The sequence below is a fragment of the Mustela nigripes genome, chromosome 13 (assembly GCF_022355385.1).
Source record: "Mustela nigripes isolate SB6536 chromosome 13, MUSNIG.SB6536, whole genome shotgun sequence".
NCBI classification, from domain to species: Eukaryota; Metazoa; Chordata; class Mammalia; order Carnivora; family Mustelidae; genus Mustela; species Mustela nigripes.
In genome coordinates, this window is record NC_081569.1 from 18,139,682 (window position 1) to 18,162,415 (window position 22,734).

At 39.0% G+C, this 22,734-nt stretch overlaps 1 protein-coding gene across 3 annotated transcripts; it reads right to left on the reverse strand.

Annotated features, from left to right (window-relative positions):
- Positions 1 to 373: 373 nt before the first annotated feature.
- Positions 374 to 22,613, reverse strand: LINS1 (lines homolog 1). 3 transcript variants are annotated; one of them, XM_059371670.1, is made up of 8 exons: positions 22,473 to 22,613; positions 21,673 to 21,712; positions 8,022 to 8,523; positions 7,803 to 7,892; positions 6,813 to 6,954; positions 5,078 to 5,668; positions 3,703 to 3,874; positions 374 to 1,866 (listed from the first exon to the last, which is right to left on the reverse strand). In XM_059371670.1, exons 3-8 carry the CDS (start codon positions 8,442 to 8,444, stop codon positions 984 to 986), a joined length of 2,301 nt encoding a protein of 766 aa, XP_059227653.1. In that variant the 5' UTR covers positions 8,445 to 8,523; positions 21,673 to 21,712; positions 22,473 to 22,613; the 3' UTR covers positions 374 to 983. The 3 variants fall into 3 exon arrangements, with proteins under 3 accessions (XP_059227653.1, XP_059227652.1, XP_059227654.1); XM_059371669.1 differs by having other exon boundaries at positions 21,669 to 21,712; XM_059371671.1 differs by lacking the exon at positions 21,673 to 21,712.
- Between the last annotated feature and the right edge of the window lie 121 nt (positions 22,614 to 22,734).

Sequence of the window (22,734 nt, forward strand, 5' to 3'; positions counted from 1 at the left end):
TGTGAGGCTTGAACTCATGACTCTGAGCTCAAGACCTGCGCTAAGATCAAAAGTCAGACACTTAACTGACTGAGGCACTCAGGCGCCCCCACAACAGTTTTTAGTGGAAAAACTATCTAGTGATTAAAAATTTGCTTTAAGGTATAGACTCATGTTCATAGAATAGATCATCCATCTACATATACAGTGAGCTGATCTCGCCTAAGAAAAAAACAAAAATCTGCTAAGAGTTTAAGTTTTTTAGCTATCCCATTACAGATAAATACCTCAGAGGGAAATAATAAGTGTACTGGATTAAAGAGTATCCGTCCCAAAATTCACATCTACCCAAAACCCATGAATGTGATTTTATTTGGAGGTAGGGTCTCTGCTGATGTAATCAAGTTAGGGTAAGTTCACACTGGATGAGAGTGGCTGTTAATCTAATGACTGGTGTCTACAGGGGGAGATCGGACATATATAGGGAAACAGACCTATATAGGGAAAACCTCACATGACAACAGAGGAAGAGGCTGGCCTGACACAGCTCCAAGCTATAGAACACCAAGGATTGCCAGCAATCGCCAGAAGATATGAAGAGGCGGGGAAGGATTCTTCCCTGGCACCTTGAGAGAGAGCATGGCCTGGCTGACACCTTGATTACGGACTTCTAGTCTTCAGAACACGAGAGAATAAATTTCTGTTGCTTTTAAGCTGCCGAATTGGTGGCAAATTTGTTAACAGCAGCCCTAGCAAACTAATACAATATCCATCCCAAGTTTTGTGTGAAGTTTGAACCAGCGTAAATTTCAAGTGACATAAAACCGTAGCAGGTGACTTGTCATTTGAGGTATCTGTTAGTCACGAGGCTACTCTGAAAGGGCAAAAGGAAAGATTTGACTTAGAAAACGCTTTTGAGGGTATTTATTTATTTTTATGATGATCTCATTACGGCACAATTTATAGCAGGGAAAAACAGTTCCTGGAAATAAAATGCTGCTGTTTCACAAAGTGTTCATACTCTCGTTATATATTGCCTCAATATGTTTCAACAACTTCAAAAGTGGTATGGCATTATATGGGAAAAGATTTTTCTTCTGCAAACGGTAAATGGCACTTTGTAGCTCTTCAAAGCACTTCAGCGTCCTGTAGGATACGCCCACTTCAGAGACGTTCTTTGGGACATTATCACAATCCACAGAGAAGGTAATATTAGACTGTTTTGGAACCAGAGGCCTGGACTGATGCTCCAGGCTGAGCTGTTTTTTATCCATACCTGTTCCAACTATGTCCTGAGATTTCTTCATTGCTTCTTGGTGTAAAGATATTTGTTTACTGTTCGCTGAGTGCTGGTCTGTGCCTTCTGCTTCAGAATCATCAGAGCTGTCATAATCCACGAGACTGTGGGAGGCTCGGCGGGGAGACAGACTATCAGCCTGGAGTGTGGTGTGGGTCTCCTTGGACATCACGAGCTGGCTCAGAGATCCAGAAGAAAAATCAGAAGCCCAGGACACTGAAGCATGAACACTTCTGGGACGACCAAAAGCAGCTGAAGGGCTAAGTTCTGTTTGGTTGCTGCTTCTGTCCTGGACAAGTGAGGAGCTACAACCGCAAATATTTATACTATCTTTAGATGCTGTTAGGTCAAAATCCTTACAAATTGTGAAAAAAATAGCCCAGTCTTTTTGTAGTAATTTTAAGTATCTAACAAAATATTCAAGGAAACAAGTTTCTGATGAAATGAGAAAGTCAAGAAGAACTGAAGAATCAAATCCTATATTTTTCAGTAAGAATAAGAAAATACAGTGTGGATTATAGCCATATTCATGTGTGTGATGATTCCACATTTCTTTTTCTTGGGTCGAGCTTTCAGTAGCTTTATGTTGTCTGAAAATCAAAGTAACGGAGACCCCAGATTAATGACTTTTTACAAAAATAACAGTTTTAACAGACATAATTCACATACCACAAATTCATCTATCAGATTACTTTTTAATCTATGCATTGTTTTAAGAGAAAAACAATTCAAAACAATCTCTTCCTCTACAAACTCCATATAAATCTAACTCAATAAATAAAATTCATGGACTTTGGTAGTTCTTGTCTACTGAACAAAAGTCCTCTGTCTTCCTGTCTCTTGATATCAGAGTTCCTCATTCCTACAGGTAACTGATTACAGAGGGTAATACGGGGCTGGAGGATGAGCTCCTTCCTTTCCTTCCACGCTCTTCTCGATAAGGGTGGGCACAGGACCTAGACTGACCACTCAGAGCACCTCACGCTCCTGGCTACAATGATTGCATCCAACACGAATCTGTGACCCCAGAGGGCTAACCAGACCCCCCATCCTGGGACTCACGCTGGAGCTATTAAAGATGGTAACCAAAAGCCAGGCACTGCTGGTAGCCCCTCCTGAGAATGAATTCAGGTTTGCAAGATACAGACAAAGAGCAATGACCAATGACATGATTGAATCCCTATTATATACAGTGATATCTGCTGCCAACAAGCCCCTTGGAATGAATTTCTAATAGTAAGCTAATAAATACCCCACCCACCCCCCCCCTTTTTTTTTTTTTTTTTTTGCTTAGACTAGTCTGAGCAAAAATCTCAACTAATAACCAAACGATCTTAACTAAAAAAGCTACATGAAAAAAAAAAAATACAAACAGCATGAGCACATGCCTCTCTGGACACACTGAGGTGAAGAAAGTTAGAGATTTCATACAGAGGCTTCCTCTTCCCTGAGCAGGAAGGAGTCAGATGGGAATACAACTAAGATCTAGTCTAAGGGGCTCATCGGCATGTGCCTTTTCAGCACCGTTTGGGAGCCTAATTCAAATCACATGCCGGTATTTTGTGTTCTTGATTAGAACCTTTTGAAAATTGGCCCCAAACGCTCATAGTCTGAAAGCAGCTGCTGCCAACGCGGCCATAACACAAGTACAAACTGGCAGGACAGCACTGAACCATCGGGCATTAGTAAGAAAGCTCTTTCTCTGAAGCCAAGAAAGAAATGGAAATCAAGCAAATACTTCAGGGTTTTAATAAAGCCAAGCAGGAACAGTGTAAAAGGTCATCGGTTACGAGCTTCATAGCCAATTACAGATCTTTGCCACAGGATGATAGGACCCCATGGACAGCCGCTTTAATAAAGCATGAACAGGCTCAGCAATGCCGTGTCATCAGGCACAAACTCGGGGACCTGCCTCAAGTCGCTATCAGCCCCCATTCAGGTGTACGATAAAAATGAAAACTTTGAGCTGCTACTTTGGTTAGTTCCAAGGCTAAGGTTACCTTTAAAAAGGCCAAAAGCACCACATTGAAGCTCATGATGGAAAAGTTAGTGTTGGGGGCGAACAGCATTTTTAAACATCGATTAAATGAAAGTTCTGATAATGGTACGAGCTTACGCCTGACGGCACAGGTGAAACAGATGAAGCGAAACCAGAACCCGTGCTTTGCAGCCCTCCAGTCTAGTTCCACTCCCCCAGATCTGCCTACCCAGCCAAGTTTTCATAATGAGAACTCAGATGTAATCTCATTTTCATGTAGAGCAGGGTTAAAGCAAGGAATTGGAACTTATAAGGAAACCACAAGATTGTTAGGGATTTTTCTTTTCCCCTTAATGATGGAAAGTAAATAGTATGTCCAGCACATTATTAAAAATGTTTTCTGCTTTTCTGGCACACAGTTAGTAAAATTACTTTAAAATATACTGGCCTGGTCAACTTTAGGTAGATGCCCAATGATGCCTTGGCAGCCTCCAACATGTCATCGTCCTGTTCTATGAAGACCCTGGAGATCCACTCACACGGATTGTGTGACTGAAGAGAGGGCTGAAGGTGGGGCTTTAAGAAGGTCAGTAACTCAGACATGAAACTCTGTAAATCAACTTCAACAGATGCACATTTCAAAGAGCAGTCGACTGATTCTGGATGCATTAATATCTTACAATAATTTTATATATAGGCATCTCAAGCACTCCAACGTGGATTGTCGTGATTCCCACTTTCAGAAAGCCTGTCAGTTAGGGATTATCTCCACTTTGCAAATTAGGAAACTGAATGTCAGAGAAAAAAAAGTGACTCACTCAAGAGGCTACAACTAAAATGTACAACCAGATCATCTACTCACCGCAAGGACCAGATAACTAATTATTTCAGAGAAACTAGAGTTACACAAATTCTTGCTAAAAGCATATAAATAAATGAATAGTAGACGAAAGACATCACTTCACGGGATGCTGCAGCTGTCTGTTACTAGAGGCAACAGAACAACCCAGCAAAAATCATTTTGCCTTTAAAATAGCAGGACATTTTTTTTGTTTGTTTGAAGTATTAAAAGAAAGTACTACTATTATGCACAAAAACCAAAAAAGGTTTTGGGGAGTTTTAGCTGTAATTTAAAACTCTGAATTATAGAACATATGCCACCTAGTGTTGTAAATTATAACCACACAGAATGATACCTAGTACACAGTACCTTCTAATTACGACATTCAAAGCAATTCAGGGAAGTCACTACTTACAATTCAAACCTTTCACTAAAACTATATGCTGTTTGTTTAGAGACATCAACTATTCTGTTTTAGCAGGTGAAATGGAAGACATATCTGCCCCCCACACCTAAGTTGATTATCCTACTTTAAATAGTTGTCTTAAGTTAAAACAGTTAAGATCCTGGACATTATGTGCAACGATTTCTTAATCAATGTAACTTCCCACATGTTAGTTTTAATTCACTTTCTATTTATTGATAATCTACATTAGCAGTTACTCAATTTTATGAAGGAAAATAGGAATGAAATACTACAAATATCTGAACTGACTTCTATCACGTGCTTTGAGGTGATTCAATAGCATCTCTTTGTTTTTAAACTTAGATTATGCTGTACAAATTCAGTGTAGCCCACAAAATGTTGACGTGTTCTTAGTGTAATTCTAATTTTTTAAAGAAAATTTAATAAATTATAATTATGATAACATGTACATTTAATTAGTGGAGTTACGGTCCTGAGATTTGAAAATTATGAATTACTTTGTATCCGTAAACAACTGCTCATTACTTTGCACACAAAAGGAGTTCAGAGAATTACCTTTCATTTCGTTTGCTGAAGTACAACTTTGAAACTTGATTTCTAAGGATTTAATGATAAGCAGGCTTGCTGCTCTGAGAATAACATGATCTGGACCAGGGGCACGTTCACATGTAGGCTGAACTTCCTCTCCACCAAAGCGGGGAGGCTTTCCATGGACAGACAACGTCCTCAATAAGCCCAAATCCACAGCTCGCAAGATAGCATCCGCTAAAGCCAAGATATCTACATCTAAATGCTGATCTGGCGGCAATAGGACAGGGCTAGCTCCCTGACACAGGTCTTCACCCACTTTCCAGAGAAGGCACTTTTTGATGAAAATGATGAATTTCCTTTTGACAAAAGCCTGAACGGGCCAGGTAATAACGTCCAGCACACAAGAAGGTTTCAAAAATAAAATCCTCTGGCAAGTGAAATGTAGCTTCAGGTGGATTCTGGAAGCTATAAGAAGTTCAAGTAATTCCAGGGAACATATCAAGCTGTTTATTGTTTTAGAGGTATCTTGGCAGCTTTCAAAATGATGAGAAAATAACAAACTGTAAAAAACTTCGAAAATAGTGTCAAAAGGAGACAGGAACTGCTTTAAAATTTCTGCAATGAGAAAAATAGTAGTTATAAACAAGAGGAAAAGTGAAGGCTTCATAAAAGAATTTACAATTCAATTTTTATAAATAGCATCACTTTACAAGATGAAAAAATGGATTTGGATGGTTTAATGTGAACAAACAAAGACACAGAATAACAGGTAATAAGACATGGTATATATTCGACAATAGAGTATTACTCAGCCATGAAAAAGAATGAAATCTTGCCATTTGCAATGACGTGGACAGAGCTCAGGTGACATGAGTCAGTCAGAGAAAGACAAATGTCATATGATTTCACTCATATGTGGAATTTAGGACACAAAACAGATGAACATGGAGAAAGAGGCAGGCCCCTGCTGAGCAGAGAGCCACATGTGTGGCCTGATCCCAGGATCCTGGGATCATGACCTGTGCCAAAGGCAGACACTAAACTGACTGAGCCACCCAGATGCTCCCAGAAAACAGACTTTTCACTACAGAGAACAAAGTGAGCATGCTGGAGGGGAGGTGGTTGGGGAGGATGGGTTAAACGGGTGACGGGGATTAAGGACACTTGTAATGAGCACTGGGGGTTGTTTGTAAGTGATGAATCACTAATTTCTACTCCTGAAATCACTATTACACTATATGTTACCTAGAATTTAAATAAAAACTTGAAACAAACAAAAGAACAAAGCTAATAACTACAGTTAATTATCCATTTTACAATATCAAAAGGGGTATATAATAATAGCTTTAATTTTTTCCTTATAATGTTTCATTTTATTTCTTATTTTTTTATTTTTTAAAGATTTTATTTATTTATTTGACAGAGAGAAATCACAAGTAGTCGGAGAGGCAGGCAGAGAGAGAGAGAGGGAAGCAGGCTCCCCACTGAGCAGAGAGCCCGATGTGGGACTCGATCCCAGGACCCTGAGATCATGACCTGAGCCGAAGGCAGCGGCTTAACCCACTGAGCCACCCAGGCGCCCCAATATAATGTTTCATTTTAAAAAGGAATCTTTAGTCAAAAAATCTGGAATAGGATTCTTTAGTTTTTCATACTTCAGGACAGATCAGATGCTATAAAGTAAGTTTAAATCTTCATTATAAACATAATCGTCCTTGGGAGCAAAAGAATGACATTTATGGGGATCCAGAATTTGTACCTGTTTTCTGTGAACATGTATCTTTAAAGATTTCTTTTATTATAAAAGTCAGGGTCCAGAGGCAGTATCCTGCCTTCTCATTTTCAGGGTATTCAGAAAGATTTTTTTGGCAAAAAGCAATCCAGGAATTGCTAAATGTTATCTATAAGTAAGAAAACAAAAAATAGCAAGCTATATTAGAAAATTTTCTTTACAATTGCAAATTACCTATTACACACAACTCTATAAAACATTGTTTTATAGACCCACCCCCCAAAAAAGAGTCTAGTATTTGATAAAACAAGAAAGATACAAATATCCTAATATTCTCTAAGTGAAAAAATTCAATGTGCCATAGAAATAAAGGCTCAGCAGGGAACACGAAAATATTAGCAATGATTATTTCTAGGTGGTGGAATGATGTGCGATTTTTATTTTGTTCTTCATATTTCTCTCATTTCCTAAATTTTCTACTAGTAAAATGCCACGTTTTGTATTTGGAAAAAAATGTTACTTTGAGAAAGGAACAAGTATTATAGCTTAAATAAATCAGGAGATGCTTACATTTATTAACTAATTCAGAGACAGAAAAATCTGATGCTCAATTTGTTTGTGTTTTTTTTCATCATGCTGAGGACCATTCTTAGAATTTATTTATATTGAACCTGTAAAAACGGTTGTGGTCTCCAGCAGAGGTTCCTAAATCTTTTTTTGAAGAAAAGGAAGCAGGCCTGCTTGCTCCTTTGAGAAACTGAAGAAGTTATAGACTGACTTGAAACCCATCCTTCAGGTGAAGAATCTGATTTATCATGACTTATGACATATTTAAGACTCTAATCTTTGATACAAGTCACTATTATATTACTATATTCTTATACTTTTATGGATTTCTGTGTTATTGAAAGAGCAAACATTTTATTGATACAAACATTTGAAGGGTAAATCGAATGTCAAAGAACAATTTTAAAGAAAACATGAAAGAAAAGAGCATAATTTGATTACTTATCTTACCTTTTCTCTCAACTGGAAATACAGAAGTAATGCAAGGCACTTTGCAGCCATGTGAGATAACAATTTATCTGAGTCTTGGAACATACAGGTCTATGGGAAAACAAATAAACTTACCCATTATTACTGAATGTTTTTAAAACTTTTGTTTTAAACATCTAGATCTAAAGAAAAGCCCCCAAAACAAAACAAAACAAAAACCCACAGAAAAAAATGGCTTACTAATTTAGAATCGATGTCAGATGATTTCAAAAGAATTTTAATTACATCTCTGTATTTCTCCTTTGCACGGAAGTCAGTTTCAACAGACAATATTCTGGTTATCATCACCTTGATTACTGTTAACTGAAGGAGCACTATTTCTCGGGCACTGCCTATTGGTGAGTGTTTCTCCAAACACATAGGCAATACAGAAATGGTAGCCAAATTGGCAGAGGATGGCTGATGCTTGTCCTGGACACCATGGGGGTTTGGGCATTCCAAAGACGTCATTGTAGAGCAGTCCTGATCCAAAGATGCTGGGTCGAGATAAAAGATGTAATCATGGTTCTCATTTTCAAGTGTGACTCCCAGAAGGACCTTCTTGTATAATTGTTCTAAAACGTCAAGGAAAGCTTTCATTGGGATTGCCAAAATGTATCTCATGAGAAAGCTGACAATTCCAAACCGTAACTATCAGTCTCAGAAATGCGACAAATCTGTTAAGATGTTTCTTCAGGAAAACCTAAAGTAGGAACAATAATTGTAAAATTATTAGCATCAAATATATCATATTACAGGGGAAAGGCATCTGTTCCCCTTTAATCATTTAGCCTCTCAAGTAAAAGGTAATACCGACTGCTTAATTTCTAAAACGGAAAACTGGTAATACCAACATTATTTTAAGACTATAAAAATGAAATATATGCTTCCCATACAGATTTAAGACCATAAAATTATTATTTTTTTTTCTTTTTGATCCATTATTTTCAGTTTTTTAAAAGATTATTTTAATTTTTTTTAACATTTAAAAAAATTGAAATTCAATTAACATATAATGTATTACTGGTTTCCGAGGTAGAAGTCTGGGATTCATCAGTCTTATATAATATCCAGTGCTCATTACATCACATGCCTTCCTTAATATCCATCACCGAGTTACCCCATACCTTGACCTCCCTCCTCTTCAGCAACCCTCAGTTTGTTTCCTATGATTTTTTTTTAAATTTTTTCAATTTATTTATTTTCAGAAAAACAGTATTCATTATTTTTGCACCACACCCAGTGCTCCATGCAATCCGTGCCCTCTCTAATACCCACCACCTGGTACCCCAACCTCCCACACCCCCGCCACTTCAATCCCCTCAGATTGTTTTTCAGAGTCCATAGTCTCTCATGATTCACCTCCCCTTCCAATTTACCTCAACTCCCTTCTCCTCTCTAAGACCATAAAATTATTTTTAATTTTATCAGAGTAGAAACTTCTTTTCTCTAACAGTTTTCAATGGGCCATGAGGGCCTTTTAATCTTGGCACTACTGACTTTAGGGGCTGGATAATTGTGTTGTGGGGGGAGCTGGCCTGTGCATTGGAGGAAGTTTAGCAGCATTCCTAGCCTGGCCTCTACCCACTAGATGCCAGTAGTACCTCCCTTGGGGGCTGGGGGGCATAACAATGCAGGCTGACACCCCCGGGGAAACCCCCAATTAATTAACTTTCACCTTCAACTAACAGATGAAAAACCTAGTTAGATTGCTGTGTGATCAAATGCGGTGTGGTCAAATGTGTTGACTGATGATTAATTCACAACTTAAAATTAAATAATAGGAAGATCCTTGGCCCACACTTTCAACCTTAAACAAAAAAATGAAAAATGCCATGCCAAGAAAAAGACAAGATGTTCAGCAAAAGTCGTCCAAACGTGAGCACACTGTACTTGCAGCTGGATACAACTTGAGACACTCCCGCTGTCCTGGACTCTGACATGATAGACACCAGCAAGAATGAGGAGAAGGCAAAGGGCATTTAGGGTCAGGAACGGCTTATAAAGCAAGGAACATGGACGATCGCTGACAGATGAGTATTAGAGGATATGTTATGGGTAATACGATTATTAATGTAGTTACTACAGAGCAAGCATAGCTGGGAAAACTTAAGACTTTGGCAAAAGTTAGAGATTACAGAATATCCTTCCAATGGAATGCTGAGCCTCTGGGAATATGATCCTTTGGGGCTTAGTCCTTTCATTGCCTTTGAGCTATTTCATATCTTTGTAGATTTGTTGATTGCTGATGGCAATGCAAATAATTCCTGTCTATAGACATGCACATAATTGTCCAGTGGAGGGGCAACCTTCCTCTCAGCAGGGGAAAGCCAGTTTTGCTCCTATGTGTAAACTCAGCTCTACATTCCTTTACTCCATATAAATTCATGGTTCTTTAACTTTTCCTTTAAAACGGTTGTGACATCTGCCTAGTTCTTTCATTAGTTAATGAGTTAAATAAAATTGCTGATACAGTAAGTTCATTTTGTATGGGTCATGACTTTGTCCTCTTCCAATTTATCCTTTAATAAAGTTCAAGGATTGCCTCCATCTACTCTGGCCCTTTTATAAATGCCCAGTCCATCTTTATCTTTGGTCCTCCCTGGAGGAGTCATAGGAGGGCTGTCACTTACAGTGGGTCTCACTTCTCCAGTATGGCCACTGGCCTGCCCCTGGTCTTTACACCTCTCTCTCCACTGGTTTCTTCCCCCTTGCTTATTAGCTTCTAAGGAATTTCAACTCCGGATCACCCCGACGGGACAAAACTGCCTCGTTTTTGTCCTATAGTGTAGAAATGGGTATGAAGAGCCCTATAGAAGGTAACTTAAAGTTATGAATGAAATTTCCCCTGGTAAAGTTTCTCTGCATCCTCTTTTGAAACTGTGGTGAATATCCCACACGATTTGGAAACATAACTAATAATCGGGAACTTTGTTCCATCTGATAGCGTTCAATGTTATCTGTTATCTGTTATCTGAACACGGTGCTTCAGGAAGACAAGAATGATTAATGTTCCAGGAAAGGGCTCACCATATTTCCAGACAGACCTCACCTTTACGCTTTCACACTGACTGCCCTTGTTTCCTAAACCTCCACATTTCCTCCTTCTTCTTTGAGAGGTGTCCCATTAACGAACATTCTCCCTGTTGTAAAGGACTGAATAAAATTATCTTAATTGTCTGGTGAGTTTTATCTGCCACAAACAGAAACTAGCTTTCACATTCTACGTCAGAGTCCATCTCCATTGTACTTATTTCACTTTATATTTTAGTTACGACAGTAACATTTCTTCCCAACAAAACTACTGACATCTTTTATTGAAGTTGCCATATAAACTATTACATTTTCATATGTCAAATATTCTGTGACAACAGACTATTTTAGGTTTTAACTAATAGCATATGTGAAAACCTACTGTAGTTTTTTAAAAAGATTTTATTTATTTATTTGACAGAGATCACAAGTAGGCAGAAAGGCAGGCAGAGAGAGAGGAGGAAGCAGGCTCCCTGCTGGGCAGAGTGCCCGATGTGGGACTCGATCCCAGGACCCTGGGATCACAACCTGAGCCGAAGGCAGAGGCTTTAACCAACTGAGCCACCCAGGTGCCCCAAACCTATTGTAGTTTTTAGCCACAAATGAAATTCTTTTTATTTCAATGCTATAGTAATAACAATACTTCCATTAAGAGGCACCTGGGTGGCTCAAACAGTTAGGCATTCGACTCTTGGTATTTGCTCAGGTCATGACCTCAAGGCTGTGGGATCGAGTCCCCACTGGGCTCCAAGCTTTGCATGGAGTTTGCTTGGGATTCTCTCCTCTCCCTCCCCTGTGCTCTCTTTGTCAAATAAATAAATAAATAAATATTTTAAAAAAAACTTTCAATAGTACTTCTATAAATCTTAAGTCCTTAAATTTTACAACGAATGAAAATAAAATTGTGGGTATTCAACCATTTTGAAAAGAGCCATTTCAAATGGTTCAAACATTTTAGCACGCAAAACTAAAGTGAATACCAGTAAATCAATAGATACATAGACATGCGAGGAAGCAAGCATTTCAGGGGGAGAACGGGCTATTTTCTATCATCGTGGGACCTAAGTTCTTTGCTAAGAGTAGTTATGAGTAATCAGTTGAAAAGCATTAGTGGGGGGCCCACAAACGCCAGGCAGGTGTAGGGGTGCCAAAGACAGGCTGCCCCAAAATGTGCCACTCTGACACATTGATTATTTTAAGTAAAAATTACTTCAGGGACAGCCTGTGCAGGAAGGACGCTCAGACCCTCCCCTGCCCCCTGAAAACAGGAAATAAATCTCCCATGCAAGAGGTAACCTCCCAGTATCAGAAGTTAGAGACATCCTGATCGCCACTGGTAAGAAATTGAGAGCCAGGAAGGCTGTATAAATAATCCTTTTACTAAATTTACTAGCACAACCCAAATTCTCTTAAGAATTTACTAATTAAAGTATCCAAAGTTAGGTTTTCTCTGTCCCATCAATTTGTCACAGATTTATTGTCTCTTTGTCTAAAAATGTATAAAAACTGCCTGTCTTGGTCATTTCTTTAGGTGTCAATGTCATTACTGGGCCTTTGTGCACATGTAATAAAACTGTTTTTTTTTTTTTTCCTGTTAATCTGTCTCATCTAAATTTGAGTCTTAGTTCAGCTGGAAGACTGTGAAGGACAGAGAAAGAATTTTCTCTCCCTTCGCAGGTACCAAATGAATGAAGAGGACGGATGCTAGGCTGGTTCATCTATGCCTAAGCATCACTCTTTCCTCATTACAATGTCAAAGAAATCTTCACTGAAACAAATGTCTATGGGTAGTCTATTGAGAACTGTAGCCCCCCCCCTTTTTTTTTTTAGGAATTATGGTATTAAATGAAAAGACAAATACTGAAAAAGTGAACTAGGGTATTTGACCAACCACACCTTTTCCCTGAAGTGTCTGTTACAAGGGTAGTATATCTCAAGCTCTTTTCCATGACGGTCTGGAGGAAGGTACACCTCTCAGACAAGTTTTTAAACTAGTTGTACTGGATATATGGGAGAGATCTGTCTAGCCTGAAAAGGAAACAAATATAGGAGAGGTCTAATTAGGGCAAGAAATGGGGAGCGTTTTTAAAGAGGTTTTTTTTGGGAAAATTCCTCTTGGCAGAGAATGACTACCAGGTGGCCAAAGTGGGTACCCAAAGCAAGCATAAAATTTGCCTCAGGACTCTCTTTTACTGCTTAAGTACTATAAATGATTTGAATTGTATATTCTATTCCTAATAGAAGCACACATGTCTTAATATCAAAGTACTGTATTCCCACGCATCTTCACACAAATCTGATGCTTCAGGAATAAGAGCTGCTAAAGTTTAGGGGTGCCTAGGTGGCTCAGTTGCATAAGACTCTGCCCTCAGCTCAGGTCATAATTTTGGGGTCCTGGGATAAGCCCCTCATTAGGCTCCCTGCTCAGCAAGGAGGCTGGTTCTCCCTCTGCCCCTCCCCCAACTTGTGTGTGCTAGGTACACACACTTTCTCTCAAATAAATAAAATCTAAAGAAAAAGAAAAAGATGGGGTGCTTGGGTGGCTCAGTTGGTTAAGAAGCTGCCTTTGGCTCTGGTCATGGTTCTGGGGTCATGGGATCGAGCCCCGCATCCGGCTCCCTGCTCAACAGAGAGCCTGCTTCTCTCTCTCTCCCTCTGCCTGCCTCTCTGCCTACTTGTGGTATCTCTCTATCTCTCTGTCAAAATAAATTCATAAAAATCTTTAAAAAAAATCCTTAAAAAAAAAAACTTAAAAAGAAAAAGAATTGCTAAAATTTATTGAGTGCCTACTATGTTCCAAACACGGTTTTAAGCGAGTATAAAGTTCACAACAGCTTTATGAGGTGAATAATTATCATACCTATTTTACAAATAAGGTAATTGGGGCAAGGAGAGATTAAGTTACAGAGCTAGTTAAATGGCAGAGCCCGGATTTGAACCTACACAGTCTAATATCAAAGCCTCTCGTCCTCCCCAAATTTGCTCTGATGCTCCAAGTCTCAAGAATATAGAGGAATAGAGGGCTTCTAATAATCTTCCCAAGTGAAAACAGTAACTCACACAGTCTAATTTTTAATACTTTCTAGATTTTCTCCTACAGTACTGTAAATCAGAATACTCATCCTTAGAATTATTTTCATATGTTGCACAATATCTAAACTCAAGGTCAATTACTATACAACTTTCTAATGCAAACCAAGTACAATTTTTTCAAAAGATACTCAGCAACCAAAGGTTAAAACATTAATCAGGACATCCATTTGATTGAATTTTTATATTAAATTACTTTTAGAAGCTACATCAAACCCAGGATGAAAAGCCAAACTATCCACAGATTATACTTTGATTATCAGCCATCAATAGTTTAAAGGCAATTTAATATGAGTGACTAAAACCTTGACTTGACTTCACTTAAAATGATTTCAAATTTTTACAAAAAATTAACTCAAAATGCATCAAGGGCTTAAAACTTAAGATTTTAGGAAAAAAGAAAAAAGCAGGAGAAAAATCTTTAGGATTCAAGGCTAGGCAAAAAGTTCTTAAACTTGGCCCCCAAAGAAGTCTCTAAAAAGTAAAAAGTGATAAACTAGATCTCAACAAAATTAAAAACTTTTGCTCTGCGAAGGACCCTTTTAAGGCCAGGAAAAGATAAGTTATAGACTGAAAGAATATATTTGCTACTCAAATAATCAAAGGGCTAGTATCTATAATATATAAAAGATTCTCAAAACTCAGTATTTCAAAAGATAGTAATAATCAGAAAATGGGCAAGAGACATAAACAGACCCTCCTCTGAAGAGGATATACAGATGGCAAAAAAGTGCACAAAAAGATGTTCAACCACATTAGCCGCTGGTAAACATATAAAATCACAGGAAATACCACTTTCGCTACAGATGAAATAAAAATTTGTGATGCCAACTTCTGAAGAGGATATGGAGAACCAAACTACTTGTGAGATTATAAAATGGTACAGTCTCTCTGGAAAACAGTCTGGTAGTTTCTTTAAAAAACTAAACATACTCTTAACCATATGTTCCAGCAATCGCACTCCTTGGTATTTACTTGAAGGAGCTGAAAACTTATTTCAACACAAAAACCTGAACACAGATACACAGAGCAACTTTATTCATAGTTTCCAAAATTCGGAAGCAGTGACGACGTCCTTCTGTGGGTAACAAACTGTGGTATATTCAGACAATGGAATATTATTCAGTACTAAAAAGGAAGAGCTATTGAGCCATGAAAAGACATGAAGGAACCTTAAATGCATAGTACTAAGTTAAAAAAAAAGCCCATCTGAAAAGGCTATATACTGTATGATTCCAACTACATGACATTCTGGAAAAGGTAAAACTACAGAGACAGTAAAAAGATCAGTGGTTGCCAGTGGTTGGGGTGCAGGAAAGGGGTGGATAGGTGAAGCACAGATTTTTAGGGCAGTGAAAGGATTCTGTATGACCCTATAGAAGTGGATATGTATCATTTTATGTTTGTCCAAATTCAGTACAGCCAAGAGTGAACCCCAGCGTGAACTACGGACTCAGAGCGATTATGATGTGTCACTATTAGGTTCATCAATTGTAACAAATGTTACCACTGGGGGGAGGGGGCATGTTGATAACACAGGGGAAGGCTATGCATGTGCAAGGGGCAGGAGGAATATATACAGAAAATTTCTGTACTTTCTGATGAATTTTGCCATGACCTAAAACTGCTCTAAAAAAAAAATAAAATCTTTAAAGCAAAATAAGAAACTAAATATGCAACTACTGTATGACCTAGTAAGTACACACCTGGGCAGTTACTCCAGTAAAATGAAGAATTAGATTCACACAAAAAGCTGTACATTAGCGTTCACAGCAGGTTCATTTATAATAGCAAGAAACTGAAGATAGCCCAGATGTCTCTTCAGTGTATGAATGGTTATACCGTGGTACGTTCACACCATACAGGAATACTGCATCGAAATAAGAAAAGAACTATTGATACATGTAATGATTTGGATAGTTCTTAGGAAATTACGCCAAGAGAAAAAAGCCAGTCTCATAAGGTTGCATACTGAGTGCTTCCATTCTTGAAATGACAAAGTTGAGATGAAGAAATTAGTGATTGCCAGAGGTTAGGGTTCCCTCCCACTTGGTAGGCAGAGTTATAAAGGCCAACACAAGGGATCCTTGTGATCATGGAACTGGTGAAGGCAACACTAACTTACAGATGTGATAAAAATTGCACAGAACTAAATATACACCCAGATAAATAAACAGAGGTAAGACAGGAAATCTGAACAGGATCAGTGGATTATACTAATGCTAATATCCTGGTTGTGATATTGTGTGATAGTTGTGAAAAACACTACCATTGGAGGAAACTAGTCAAAGGGTACACAAGATCTCTCTGTATTATTTCTTACAACTGCATGTGAATCTACAATTTCTCAAAATTAACAATTCAATTAAAAATATAGTAGTTTCAGGGGCGCCTGGGTGGCTCAGTCAATTAAGCATCTGACTCTTGATTTCGGCTCAGATCATGATCTGAGTTGTGGGATCGAGCCGCGCAGTGGGCTCCATGTTCAGCAGGGAGTCTGCTTGTCCCTCTCCCAACCTCTATCTCTAAAATTTAAAAAAAAAAAAAATCTTTTAAAAAATATACAGTAATTGCAGCTACAGACATCAGCCTTCTGATCCTAAGTGTTAATGTGCATAGAATTTCATGAATATCAAATAAATATATATGTAAATGTATTAGAACTTTGAATTTTAAAAATTCATAGATGGAAAACTGAGCAGCATCATATTTTAAAATGTTAAAATATTTTCCTAAAAAATATTCCTAAGTAAAAACTAGGTGGAAATTTTAAGTGCGTAGTCTACTCATTAGAAGACATTCTGCCATCACCCAGTTTCAAAATTATTAAAAACCAAGTTGCTAAACAGCATGGAGGTTCCTCAAAATGTTGAAAATAGAACTACCCTATGATCCAGTAATTGCACTACTGGGTATTTACCCTAAAGATACAAACGTAGTGATCCAAAGGGGCACGTGCACCCGAATGTTTATAGCAGCAATGTCCAAAATAGCCAAACTATGGAAAGAACCTAGATGTCCATCAACAGATGAATGGATAAAGAAGATGTGGTATATATACACAATGGAATATTATGCAGCCATCAAAAGAAATGAAATCTTGCCATTTGCGACAACATGGATGGAACTAGAGGGTATCATGCTTAGCAAAATAAGTCAAGCGGAGAAAGACAACTATCACATGATCACTCTGATATGAGGAAGTGGAGATACAACATGGGGGCTTAAGTGGGCAGGAGAAGAATAAATGAAACAAGATAGGATTGGGAGGGAGACAAACCATAAGTGACTCTTAATCTCACAAAACAAACTGAGGGTTGCTGGGGGAGGGGGCTTGGGCGAAGGGGGGTGGGGTTATGGACACTGGGGAAGGTATGTGCTATGGTGAGTGCTGTGAAGTGTGTAAACCTGGCGATTCACATACCTGTACCCCAGGGGTTAAAAATATATTATATGTTTATAAAAAATCAAAAATCAAAAAAAGAAAACCCAACAAACCAAGTTGCTAGTAATTTAATCCTTCTTTGTATACAGAAAGCAACAACAATAAAGAAGATGCTACTATCTTCTTTAGGAGATTTTCTTTAAACAACCCATATAGTTAAATTCAGAAAAATAATAACTTTCATGGCCAATGTTACAATTAAAAAATGCTTCTCTTTATGTGAAAGGTTACTACAGTTTACCAATCAAGTGGGAAACTCAGAATTAGGCTTTGGCTTAATGAACAATAGGTTCAAATCTGATCACAGCCCAACTGGACACTTATTGTATATTTCCCTGTTCATGAAAATGCTGTGATTCTAGAGGCAGAAATTGAGGCACTTCTAAATAAAAGTCTTTGTTCTCAAACAGAATCTTTCAGGATTCTGGTTCCTGTCCCAACTAAGACAGCAATCATTTTGTCCAAATAAATAAATGAATGTTTAGAGTCTACAGAAAGTTCGAGAGTGGTGCCAAAGTTAGAGAGGCTAATGAGGGTGGCTAAGGCACTGAGAAGGTCTGGAAGACAAAAGGACAGAGGCTCCCAATATCTCTGTCTAGTACAAGAGTCATTAAAGCTGGTCCACTATGACTGCAAGAGGACCTCCCCCTCCTATAAAAGATGGAGGGGGAAAGGATATCTTCCAAGAGCATGTCACATGCTGGGCATCTTCCCTTTGACCTCCTAGTCCCACTCTCTCCCTTTCTCCATGCCTCAGGATGCTCCAGTATTGGAAGTCCCAAGTACAGCAATAAGGCAAGAAAAATAAAATGGTATCAGAATTGGAAAGGAAGAAGTAAAACTGTCTCTGTTTGTGGATGATATGATTTTATATAAAGAAAATCCTCAAGACTCAACTAAAAAATGTTAGATCTAATCAATAAATTTAGTTGAAGTTTCAGGACACAAAATTAAACATGAAAATCAGTAGCATTTCTATACAATAAAAACAAATTTTCTGAAAAAGAAATAAAGAAATTGATTCTATTTATAATAGCATCAAAAATAATAAAACACTTAGAAGTAAGTGAAACTAAGGAAGTAAAAGATCTCTGAAAACCACAAGACACTGATGAAAGAATTCTAAGACACAAATAGATGAAAGGTAACATGTGTTCTTGGACTGGGATAATTAATATTGTTAAAATGTCAAGACGACCAAAAGCCATCTATTGATTCAAAGTAATCCCTATTTACATTCCAATGGTACTTTTTACAGAAACAGAAAAAACATTCCAAATATTTATATGGAAACACAAAAGACCACAAATAACCCTCCCCCCAAAAAAATCGTGAGAAAAAACAAAGCAGAAGGTATCCCAGTTCCTGATTTCAAGCTATACTATAAAGGTAGTCACCAAAATAGTATGGTATTGGCATAAAAACAAACAGACCAATGGAAGAGAACCGAGAGCCCAAAAGTCATTCCCCACTTATATAGCCAACTAATATCTGACATGGGAACATGGGAGTCAAGAATATTCAATGGAGAAGCCAGTCTTTTCAATTAATGGTGCTGAGATAATTGGATATTCACACGTAAAAGAATGAAATTGAACCCATATCTTAGACTCAAAAAATTAACTCAAAATAGATCAAAGTCTTAGATGTAAGAACTAAAGCTCCAGGAAGAAAACAAGAATAAAGTCCCTTGACATGGGTGTTGGTAATGTTTTGTTTTGTTTTTTTTTTTTTGGATGACACCTAAAGCATAAGCAACAAAATAAATAAGCAAGTAGTACTATACCCAACTAAAAAGCTTCTGCATACATAGCTAAATAAGTCATCAACAAAATAATGAAGAAAACCTACGGAATAGAAAAAAAATGTTCGCAAACCATACATCTGATAACGGATTAATTAATACCCAAAATATATAAAGAACTCATCTCATACAACTCAGTAACAAAAAACCCAAATAATCCAATTTAAAGAACTGGCAAAGGAACTAAATAGACCTTTTCCCAAAGAACTATAAAAGGCCAACAAGGTACATGAAAGGATGCTCACCATCACGACTCACTAGGGAAATGCAAATTAAAACTACAATGAGATATCACCTCACACCTGTTAAGTTACCATCATCAAAAAGAGATAACAAATGCTAGTAAGATGTGGAGAATAGAAAACCCTTGTGCACTGCTGCTGGCAATGTAAATTCGTGCAACCACTATAGAAACCAGTATGGAGGACCCTTAAAAAATTAATAATAGAACTACCTTATGATATGACAATTCCACTTCTGAGCATATTCCCAAAAGAATTAAAAACACTAACTTGAAAACATATCTGCACCCCCATGTTCCTAACAGCATTATTTATGATGGAAATGGAAGTGCCCTAGTGGATGAAAAGGTTGTGGTATTATCTACAATGGAATGTTATTCAGCCATAAAAAAAACGAGGAACTCATTCCATTTGTAACAACATGGATGGCCCTTGAAGGCACTGTGCTAAGTTAAATTAGTCAGAACAAGACAAATACTGTATGATCTCACTTATATGTGGAATGTAAACAAATAAAAAACAAAACTCAAACTCACAGCAAAAGAGATCAAACTTGTGGTTATCAAAGGCAGAGGGGGGGATGGAAGGGGAATTGGAGGAAGGTGGCCAAGAGGTACGAACATCCAACTGTATAAGTTACAGCAATACTAGGGATGTAAGGTGACTATTGTTGACACAGCTGTAGAAGACACAGGAAGGCTGCTAAGAGAGTAAATCCTGAGTGTTCACCACAAGAAAAAAAAAATTCCCCTTTTTTCTTTTATTTCTTTTTATTGTATCTAAGGAGAAGACAAATATTAGCTAAACCTACTGTGGCAATCATTTCACAATATACGTAAATCAAACCATCATGCTGTTTGCCTTAAACTGATACAGTAATGTTTATCAATTATTTCTCAATAAAATGGGGGGGGGTAGTTGGGATCTTTAAATGTTCAGTCCTCCATGTCCTTTCCCTTCTTACAGCAATTTCACGGACTCTGTCAATGTCTTCAATTACTATCTCCATGCTGACAACTTTAGAATCCAGTTAGGGTCTAGCTATCTTCTGGGCTCTGCACTCAAGTAGTAAACGCCATCAGAGAGTTCCACTTGGAAGGCCCACAGGCACCTTCAGCACAAATTCAACTCAACTTCTATGGCCTCTCAGACTTGTCTTCCTCAGCGTCTCAGTTTATGGTGACTATATCTCTTAGGTATACCAGGTAGAAATCTGACATTTTTCTGAACCCCTCCTCAGCCCACTTCTCTCCACCCTCCCTGCCATTACTGTAGTACACCGCTTACACCCCAGACAACGAACCGATTTCTTGCTAAATGGTTGTTTCTTAGCCTAACCTACACCCACTTTCTTCTGAAAAACTTCTCCATTCTCCTTAGGATAAAATCCAAACTCCTGGACACAGCAAGTCCTTCAAGATCTGCCTCTTGGGAGTCCTCTCACCAATCTGCCCCACAAAGACACAGGCTTTCTCTGAAGTTCTCGGAAACTGTGCACTTTAAGGGTTCCCAAGCTTTGCTTGGCACATTCTTTCTGACTAGGCCACATTCAACCTTCTCCCACCAGCTCTCAACCCTTAATTTGAAACCCTGCAGTCCCAGGGAAGCCTTTTACATATCCAACTCAGGATTAGGGGGCCCTGCCAAGAGCTCCTCCAGCCTATACTAAAGTATTTATCTCACTGCATTGTCTATAATTATTTTCTGGTTTGGTTTCCCCACACTTTGACTATGAGCTTCCCTGGGCAGGACTGAGCTCCTTGCTTACATAGGCCAATAGGTAGCTCATGAGGAAAGCACCAAAACATGTATTCTTGAATGAATGATAGTGTAAAAGAAGACATCAGGGGACAAATTGAAAGGGTCTGCAGTGACCACCATCTGCCACACAACAATCTTACTATACCTCATTACATAAAAGCAACTGATACATTAAATTACTTCCTTTATATAATTAAAGAGGCCATTCTGTCTGGACGTTGGTGGTAGCCAAATGTCTGGTGTATTGGATGACTTGGTTTAAAATAATATTAGCGCTTGTCTGGATTACTCTAATAGCCTTCCACATTTGCAGTAGCCCTGCTCCCGCTAGTCTTCTCCACTGAGCAGCCAGCCAGTGATCTTTTCAAAACCTAAATACGATATTGTAACTTCTCTACGACGGCTTACACGGTCCCGCAAGGTCTGCCATCTGTCCCACATCCCCCATTTTTTATTACCATTCTCCCTCTTACCCACTCTGCTTGATCACGCACGCTGGTCTTCTTTCTTGCAGTTTCTGTTAAACATCAAAGGTTATTCCAGGATCAGAGGCTTTGCGCTGTTGATTCTACCTGCCTGCAAAACTCTTCCCTCCGCCCAGCTCCATACCCCAGATCTTGCCACGGTTGTTCCTCCCCATTCAGATCGCCGCTCAAATGTCACTTCCTCAGAGACCTGTCCTGACCACCTATCTAAAATAGTCGACATGTCCTAGTCAAACTCGATCCTCTTATTCTCCTTGACTTTCTTTCTATAACCTAACCCTATGTAATTATTTTGTTTATCTATCTCCCCTGTCAAAGCGAAAGTTCCACGAGGACCATTGATTGTATCTACCCCGTTCACCGTCGTCTCCCTGACCGCTAGAAGAGTGCCCGGCCACTAAACACTTGCTAAATGAATACAGGCACTCAATAAACATGTCCATCTCGCGTATTTTCCATTCTCCTTTCCCCTTCATTGTCAGAAATCCGTGAGGGTCGCTGTCCCTGAAGAAAAGCTCTTGAAGCGTCACCGCCATTCCAAAAAAGAGTCCTCTTTTCCTCCGGCGAGGGAAGTTCAGCCTGGTAGCTAATGGGGCCTCAGGGACGGGAAGATGAGCCACGGACCCGGCACCCTCCTTTGAAGAGCGCTGAGGGGGTGCTGCGGCACCAGGCGTCCCTCTCCTCGCTTCCTGGGGACTGCCGCCTCCCCAGCCTTAGACCCCTGAATCAGGCTCTCAGTCAGCCGCACACACGCTTTCCCCTCCGCGGAGCTCCGCTGCCACTCCCAGTTACCTGTCGGAGATCTGGGTTGGGAGACCCTGCCTTCACACCGCCATGAAACGAACAGCACCACCCTCCGGGCCACCGTAGTTCGGGGAACGCACAGGCCGATCTCTTCTTTCGCATGCGCAGAGATCCCGCTTGGCGTGCAGTGTCTCTTAGCAACCGCATCGAGTCCCTCCGCCAGGGGCGGAGCATCGGGAGCCACCGGGGGGGAAGCCGAGGGGGAAGTGAGTGAAACCAATCGGAGACGAGTCCCAACCTCGATCGGCAC